Genomic DNA, 9,013 nt, shown 5'->3' with positions numbered 1-9,013 from the left:
TATATATATATATTCATACAGCGCATACTTTCAAAGAAAAGTCCTGAAGATCTTCAGAGGATATTCTCAAAACGTCTTTCAGATAAAGTGTATCGTGTGATAATGTTTTCCTTAAAGCTTTTTCTTCATAAAAGCTCAATTTTTTTTATTTAATTTCCTTCAGGTGATTGTACTGGCTAGTCTAAGATTGTGTGTCATTTTCGAGTTTCTTCAGGCGGTTCAAAAGTTGTCAAGATATATAAACAATAGGATTTGAATGACATATATTAAGCAATAATAAAATAGGTCATTAAATGTATTTTAAAATAGTATATACTTTTTTAAAATTCTAATAAATTAAATTTTCTTGCAGATAGGGTATATGTTGTTGTGGGGCAGACTGTAAATTCTTTCACCTGGCGCAGCGGTGAAGCGATAACACGTCCCCGATGTCAAGCTGCGAGGATCGCGAGATTATCTCGAGATTAGTACATTCCGTGTAAAATTTAATGTAATGACGCGCTTACATATATGCTACTAAATTATACGCACGCTATCGTATGTTGAATTATTGATTTTCGTCGGTACATATATGTACTCACTCGTTGTTCTCTGCCATAGTCTGACGATTGCAATGTGCAGTAGGTTGGCCAGGAGTCTGATTAAAGCAATGTGGATAACCATAATAACCCCATTTAGCTTTAGGTCGAAGCTTCTTTGCCATATTCAATGTCTCCTCCATAAATATTCTGGCATATTTTTCGAAGCGACGCTTCGCTTCCTTTTTAACGGCGCTTTCGTTCCAAAAGGGATGTCTCTTATGTTCTAGCTTTATAGACAGAGTTTTGTAGGGCTCGAGAGAGGCCCAATTTTGTCGGAAGATAGGTCGCCAGCTCTCAAAGTCTATCACACCAATACCGCTAAACGACCCGTTTGGGATTTGTTTAATCAAGTTCTTTTGGAATATCTCGAGATGTTTTTTCAGATCACCTTCTTGAGGAACACCGCCGTTTCTTACGTTTGTTACGGTCCCTAAAAATACAAGAATTAATTACTTCGGTAATCGAAACAACGTAAAAATTCAAAAAATTCAAAAAAGCCAAAATAGCAAAATTAATATTAATAAAAGAAATATTTTCATATCTGGCAGATACCAAGGAAGGACGACAAATTACTTGAAAACTGATAAAACTAAAAATACTCAATTGTATCTAACAGATATGCAAGAAAGTCGATAAATTAAACAAAATATTTTAAATAAATTTGCTTAAACTTATAAATAGATATCTAAAAAAATTATTAAAAAATACTTTTTTATAGATCCAGCAAACATCAACTAACAATAAAATAATTGTTAAATGTAAAATAGTTTTCTCATTCAATAATATATATAACTGCAATATAACGTATAATAATTATATAATACATAATAGTTACATTATTGCGTGGAAAATTATAATTGCGGCAGTTATATCGCCACGACTCGCCGGAAAATCGAATGCATATGCACGCATATGCACGCAGCATATATTTGTTCAGCTTGTACACATATGAGTGCACACACAGAGAACAGTGTACACAGCTTTTTGATGTTAACACAGACAATAGACATAGACTTTTTAAATTGATTAGCTTCTTTTGTCTATTGACTATTTACATTCGGGCATTTAAATGGAGTAGAATAAAAGTTTCGTTATTTTGTATTACATCGATAATCATATTAATTCAACTTTTGAACAGTTACAATAATAAATTGCTCTCCAAGAAATTAATCAATTATTTAAAATTATAAGGACATATAGACATAAATAGCGATTAACAACAAGGATTAGCAACGATAACACGGAATAATATTTTGTGTGGAAAGACGAGCTTCAAAATCATTGGAATAAATCGCTGAGTTATAATAGTTATACCGAAATTTTTTTATTATTAGGAACCGCTCCCAACATACATCGCCAAATAATTAACAATTATGTTTGCTAGATATTTTTGAATAATTTTATTTAATGATAAAATGCAGTTTTAACTCACCAGTTTTATCGGTCAATAACGCCGGAAACATTCCGGGATCATAAAGGATTGCAATTTCTTCTCCGCGAAACTCATCCATCGTATTTTGATGAATTCCAAAATCCTTGAGATCATCGAATATCACGTTGTACTGATTACACATAAAGGTAGGCACGTTCCAATAAACGTCAAACTCCCGCGAATTGTTTGACTGGAGAGTCGTTGTGCCCCAGCTGAACAGAAACACGAGGTGATTCGTAAGCGTGGACAATGACACCCATTAGATAAGATATTTTCGGTCTACCGGATCCTTTCGGACGCCTTGTATTTATAATAGAATCTCTAAATTGGATTAGCAACCCTCGTACTAATAACTATGTAACAATGTATTTAATCTAAGAAGACATGACAGAACATTTTAAAATATATTTATAATACAAGTCAATTTAAAAAAATTCAACTGTATTTTGGTTTTACCTATTTTCAAGCAATTTGTTATTCTTCTTTGATATCTGCCAGATATTTTCTTACAAATTTTTAAGTATCTCACGATTCTATCTGATAGATACGCAAGAAAGTCGACAAATTATTTAAAAATTAAAAAATAAATTGTTTTTACACGAATTTCCAAAGGATTAAAAAATATGTAATAATGTTTTGAGCGAGATACCCGAGAAAAGTGGCGGCTGCGACAGACGCGAAGGCAAGGATCAAAGAATATCGAAGTAGCATCGTGATAGCCCGATCCAAGTTTGGAGCAGAATACAAACTTCGACAAAGCCTCTCGTTGATTAATTACAAACTACGTTCAAACGTCTCGGAAGTTTTGCGGTATCGAGGCGCCACTAATAATTGGTGAGATGGTGCCAAACAATTGGGACTTTTGCGAGAAGAGGGTTTCTTTCACAGTGATCAGACGTTTATGTTGTTAGTACACTAAGCATGCGACTGAATTCCGCTCGATTTCAGACCAGTATTTATTTCACATCGTGCTTCTCATGTCTTCCCCACCTACTCCTGTTCGTCCACGCCTCGTAGTGTTATCTGGCTCCGGGTATTGTTCGATGATTCGACGTTTCCGCTTTTTGCACGTTTCCCTCTTCTCGTTTTTTCTCTTTTCTTGCTTATTATTATGCTGCAGTACAAAGGGCACGTGTGCGTCCGCGAGTAACTATATTGCGCTCGATGAGCATCTATCGACATTACCATTAACACGACCTGAGATCGATACAAGCGTGTCTGGTCAGAAACTTTCTGGATGATGTAACACGATGCATTCTCTCGTGAAAGAAACATTATCTTTCTCTTTATTTCCATGATGAAAAACTTTCCGTCACTTTAAAGCGATCAGAGTTAACAAGTAGTTAATAAGATCATGATCAGATGACCACCTCACATACAAGAGGAATTTCTTCGAGGTTTTTGCAGTCGCAAGAAATATTTTATTGTAAGAGAATTGGTAATAAAAAAAGTTTAATTTCAATAAAGGTGCGCTAAGAGATATGTTTTTGCAATTATTTACTGTCATGGTATATAAATATTGTATTTGACATATTACATCGTATTTTTGTTATTATCAGAAACAATTCATATACTGCAGAAATTTTAATGAAAAACTAATGACTTTGATAAAACATACTTCTTTTTTATATCGTAAAAATTTTTGTTTATATTTGCATTATTAAAAAATCATAAATAAAAATATAACACACATAAAAATTGCAAGATTCGATTAATAAATTATTCAATTCATAAATATTTATGTATATAAAACGTTACACTACATTCAAACGTTATAATATTATTTAACATATAAATATTACTTTTTTACGATAAAAAAAATTAATGAAAGTATGACAATTTTGTTAGACCATATTATTGGCTTCCTTGTAAGAAAACCACGTCACGTTCGCAAGTATTACAACAAGCCCCTATTTATTGTATCCCTGACTCAGTTTTTCTGATCGTCGTTTAGCCCCATTGCATTAACTAAGGGCCGACGTACGTTCACATCAGTTTCACTAGAAATTTGAATATATTTAGATGTAAATTTCGCGCTGCTAGAAAAAAGCGGCTTTAAACAAGTAATAGTTATGCTCGGCCTATATCTGCCGATCGTCAACGATATCATCCGACTGTTGTATGTAATATTCGTTCGAGGTAGAACGCCATCCGCGTCCTCCTGTCTGTTCAACGTCATTGATCGATCGTTTGTGCACACGACGGGTCTGTAAACTTATCGAAGGACCGTCGTTACTCGGACGTCGCCTCTCTATCTAAAAGCGAAATGTAAATTTTAACCGGTTAATCGCTACGGGTACATCGCCAGGTTTTCTCTGTTATCTTCAAAAAGACCTTGTTCGTCGGCCATGCATGCGATGGTTTACTCACGATGTTCATGATAATGATAAAAAAGATATATTGTTGCGCGATCTTTGTGCCTTGAGAGTACAACATATGGAAGAATTCAATTTTTTATCAAGTATTTTCTATTATACATAAAAATAGAAAATTTATAGATAGGTATTTATATGACATAATTATTCCGCGCGAATTCATGTAAACATCACTGTGAAATAAAACTTGGTGCTTTCGGAATTGCATCGCAATTTTCTGAAAAAGAATTCATGTGTATATAAACACAAATAAGAGAGACGAAAAAACATTTTCAGCAAGATCTTAGTGCTTAGTAATATTAATATGTAAATATTAATATGTAAATATACAAATATAATTATTGTTCTATAATCTATAGACTGCGTCGATTCGATTTGTTGAACTTGAAACACAATCATAAATTGAAATATGTATTGTAATAAGCTTTTTAATTTGTTTTCTTACTGTGAAATAAAAAAAACTTTTCTATCTCTAATAGCGTTTTTCATCATAATTGGTTTGAATCGGAAATCGATTAACCTAGAAGTGCTACTGTAAATTCATTCAATCAGAAACCTAAAGTAGAACATGTGACATCATTAATTGACCTCGGATTGATTCAAACTCACTGGAGTAAAAAAACGATATAATTGTAGATACATAAATTTTTTTTTATTGGAGCTATTAATTTCTCAAAATTAAAAGAAAAAAAAAAAAGAATATACTTAACATTCCAATCAAAGATTTTTCTTTTTGATATTACACAAGACTGATTTCTTTACACGTGTTTCGTATATCTAATCAAAGCTAGAAACGAATCTTGGATTATATATATCGAGTTTTGTTACGAGCCGTTGTATAGATTGTAATAATTACATGAGAAACGTTATTCAGAATATAAATAGTTTACTTATGTGAATATGGACAGGTATGAAGTTAATGAGGGCAAAATACAAATTAGAAATAGTAAGAAAAAATAAAAATCAATTATTTTCAATAAATGTCATTTTATTTTTAACTTGTCTGTCACTCATACTTCGGCATACGTTGTCTAATTAGCCGAGGTGTAAAGGAAAAAAACGGATAAAGAGTTATCTGGCGTCTAAAGGCTTACATGATTGAAAATCGAAAATTCTCGGATGATGCGGGATGGCTTCCCGCATAATTGCTATTAATTGCATAATGCTTATCTACATTTGCTCGAGTTACGCAGATACGTATATACACGTGCGCTGTACAATGCTGCACAATTTTCATTTATAGTCCCGATCATAATTATAATTCAATCTAGAGTCTTCAAAGGCGCCAATGACGAAATCAAGAGCGATTTTCGAGGAATTGAGTTATTCATTCGAGTGACGATTCTACAAGAAATCTCAAATTCTCTTTGACCATCGCAATTACGTTTATATACTCCTATTGGTAAGAAAGATTAAAGTTGTCCTTATCCCTGTTTAACAACGCTGTCTTTATTGCGTTGCTATATATCCTCTGTTCGCTCATACTTAATCGCTATTTTTTAATCTCTTGTACGAGATCACACATGCAAAAGATGTCCTCTCTCTTTCTCTAAATAGCGATTTTTTTTTTTTAACTAGAGTCTACTGGAGCACAAGACCGATCTTGCCAGGTGTCATGCTGGGACAACGCCAATTGTATAGATAGTATTGAAGATTGCCATCGCCAATCCCGAATTTGAGAGGTTCTAAGAACTCCTTGTTGTCCATGAGATCTAATGCGTTAAACACATCAAAACCCAACTGGAAACGAAGAACTTGTGTTACGTTTGATTCTTGTTTGAAAAGTGCGATAAATGTAAGAAATAAACTTACGTCACGCGCTGATATTAAGGCATCCATCATTAGTTCGAGCCATGGTGTTGTGGTAGACACATTGTAGAAACTATACGCAGCCTTAAGGGTTTTGTGCGTTTGATGATGCATAATGGAACTCGGTAATGTATAATAGCTCACCATATCGGTGATTTTCCCTTCCTTCTCCACGACGAAGCTGTTAATAATACCAGCTTGCGGCAGAAACCAATGTTCAAATTCTTCGACTGAGAATACTGGAGCGAGATCGAACTTTTCCAGATACTGTAATACAAATATAAATATTAAAGATGAAGAATTACAAGTGGAAATTAAACCGACAAGAACAAATCCTATTTTCGGTCAAAAAAAATTTTGGTTTAACAATACTCAAATATGCAAATACGTTTCAAATCCAATTAACCGAATCAGTGTGCAGTAAGAATATTTTAAAAATTTACATATAAGTTCTATTAAATCAAAATTCCAAAAACAGAAATCTTTCTCTTTTTGATATTAGAAATGGAGATTACGATCAAATGTGCCGAAAAATTCAGGCTTTATACTTACTTCCGTCAATATCTTATGCGCTTGTGGTATATCTGTGTAAACCAATTTTCTGAAACCCGGTACTTTTGTATTCTCTGGCAGTTTATATAGCTTTAAAGTCCTCTGCATTGTCATGTTGCGAGTAAGATGGGAGAACTTGATGTCGATTAATTTCTTTGGATTTAATGATCGATGCCAGTACCTAAATACATACATGTCAATTAATTAACAGTTAGTCAAGCAAAGTTCTCGTATACTTATCTAAACTGACCTGCATGTAGCGATAGGTTTTGGTAAAACGACTCCGGCAGTGTACACGGCCTGAAAGATGCCCTTCAGATTTACTCTCCTTGTAATTTCGCGTATCAATACAGGTGCTACTCTCTTCGATCTCAACTTTTTATGCACACATAGAAAATTGATTTCCACCATTTTCTGAGTACTGAAAACATTTTTATAGCATTATATTGCGAAGTGGGCAATTATGCAAGCGTATTATACCTACTGATTATAGACGCGTAAAGTGGCTGGAATAGCGGAAATAAAACCGACTAGACGTCCGCTCTTGCTCACTCGCACACCACAATGCCATTCTTTGCACCAGCCAGGAGGCTGCAAGGCCCATTTCAAAAAGTTTGGAGGGTAATCAAATCTGAACATAGCATCGTCATCTTCGACATAATTCTCTGAGAGTAACGTATACAGTTCCGATAAAACCAGAGGATCATCTAAATTCAAAGTATCCCACTGAAAATCAGCAGGTAGCGAATATGGCTCTGCTCTAACAGATGTCTTATCAGGCTCAATTGGCTCATTGCGTACAATTTTTTCATCTGGAATCAATAATATAAATTAAAAAAATAATATAAAATAAATAAATCTTTATGTGATTTAATAGCTCACCCATTTTTGGTACAGGTTGTGTACTCCAAAATTGATAAGACTTTTGCATTGCTTCCTCCTGAGTTTTGGCAGGTTTTTGTTGTATATTGAATACTTCCATTGCCATTTGGATATCCTTTATAGAGATATTGCATGCGCTAGGCATTTCTTTCTCCTCTTTGTTATTGTTGTGATTTTCACTGACTGCATGCGCCGCCTCTTTCTTTTTTTTCCGAGCTTCTCTCTTCTTGGAACTATAGTAAAATAATAAGTTTGTTAACGCAATACAAGTAACTTGCAATGATAAACAGCTAAAAGATATATTTAATAAGACATTCAAGACTCAATTATGAGAGATATATATAACAAAAATTTTTTAAATATATAATAAATAACAAAAAATACATAAAAATATAGGAAATATATATTTAATTCACACGTAAATAAACAATTAAATTTTGTGGTCTGTACTCATATCTTACTTTTATAGATAAATGCGCATTACATATATATATATTATAGAATCTCCGAAATAAAAGCATTTTGGAGATTCTATAATATATGTAACGCAAACTAATTCTAAATGAATACATCTATCGATAAAAATGAAATATAAATATCGATCACAAAGTTCGTTTATTTATACATATGTATATAAAAGTAATAATTAAAAAAGCATAGCGCTACAACTCTTTGGTGTATTGATTAGATATGTCGATGAAACAAATTACATCGCAATGACACGATTACAAGCCATTGACAGGAGAGAGTGACGTAGACCGAAGGAATCGTTCCGAAAAGTATCCAAATCATAATCGATTCGAGAAAGCTCACATTCCACGTCAAATCGCGATCGAAGAATTGCTTTTAAAAAAAACTTAGAAGAATTACGCGGCGCGATCTGTCCACCGGGTATTCGTCAAACGAATATAGGTTAAGACGAGGCGGTGAAGTGCAGAGCAAGTCTCGTTGTAATTGTGTTGCAAACAAATCTGCAATCCCTTGATGATGACGTTCATCCATGACCATACCTCTTATTTCGCGCATCTTTCTCGTGGGCTTCATCCTTCTTGGTTTCTCGCTCCGCGGCCTGACTCTTCTCCTCCATTTTAATATAGATTTTTTGTCGCGCGGCGTACAGTGACGCTGCTGGAAAATATATCCAGATGGAGCCGATGGAGGAACCAATTCCGCGCATGCGCGATGACACATGCATTAGCAGACGCATCGCGTTATCGCGTACACTCCTTATTTCAGACATCATCTATTCCCTCATATACATTAATACATTTATGAAGTTAGTTATTTATAATATTCGAAATTTAGAAAGTTTGAAAAGAATTATTTAATTAAGATATTTTGCATTTAAAAAGCATATAAGGATATTCTCTGTCTCATTCTTC

The 9,013-nt window shown here is 33.8% G+C and overlaps 2 protein-coding genes across 2 annotated transcripts in view; both read right to left on the bottom strand.

Annotated features, from left to right (window-relative positions):
- Positions 1-2,921, bottom strand: part of LOC108688874 (hyaluronidase-like) — a 4,882-nt gene extending 1,961 nt beyond the window's left edge. The window contains exons 1-3 of the mRNA XM_018195402.1: positions 2,663-2,921; positions 2,014-2,225; positions 582-1,011 (exon numbers count right to left, since the gene is read on the bottom strand). Coding sequence (XP_018050891.1) covers positions 582-1,011; positions 2,014-2,225; positions 2,663-2,724 — 704 coding nt within the window. The 5' untranslated portion in view covers positions 2,725-2,921. The remainder of the gene's footprint in view (positions 1-581; positions 1,012-2,013; positions 2,226-2,662) is intronic.
- A 2,437-nt stretch (positions 2,922-5,358) lies between these two features.
- LOC108688875 (glycylpeptide N-tetradecanoyltransferase 1) lies at positions 5,359-8,718 on the bottom strand. Its single transcript, XM_018195403.1, has 7 exons — positions 8,642-8,718; positions 7,632-7,864; positions 7,234-7,561; positions 7,000-7,170; positions 6,750-6,930; positions 6,201-6,464; positions 5,359-6,128 (listed from the first exon to the last, which is right to left on the bottom strand). The coding sequence occupies exons 1-7, from the start codon at positions 8,716-8,718 to the stop codon at positions 5,970-5,972; spliced, it is 1,413 nt and encodes a 470-aa protein (XP_018050892.1). The 3' UTR covers positions 5,359-5,969.
- Positions 8,719-9,013: the final 295 nt, after the last annotated feature.

This window comes from Atta colombica, unplaced genomic scaffold (genome assembly GCF_001594045.1).
Source record: "Atta colombica isolate Treedump-2 unplaced genomic scaffold, Acol1.0 scaffold245, whole genome shotgun sequence".
NCBI lineage: Eukaryota > Metazoa > Arthropoda > Insecta > Hymenoptera > Formicidae > Atta > Atta colombica.
Note: the sequence above shows the minus strand (reverse complement) of the source record. Positions and strands in the feature narration are given on the sequence as shown.

Bases quoted from the DNA above. Each gene is read 5' to 3' on its own strand.
- LOC108688875 (XM_018195403.1), bottom strand. From the start codon at position 8,718: ATGGAGGAGAAGAGTCAGGCCGCGGAGCGAGAAACCAAGAAGGATGAA. The intron at 7,865-8,641 runs GTATGGTCATGG...ATTTTACTATAG, and splicing joins AAAGATGCGCGAAATAAGAG to TTCCAAGAAGAGAGAAGCTC. The intron at 6,465-6,749 runs GTAAGTATAAAG...TTTGTATTACAG, and splicing joins CGCATAAGATATTGACGGAA to TATCTGGAAAAGTTCGATCT.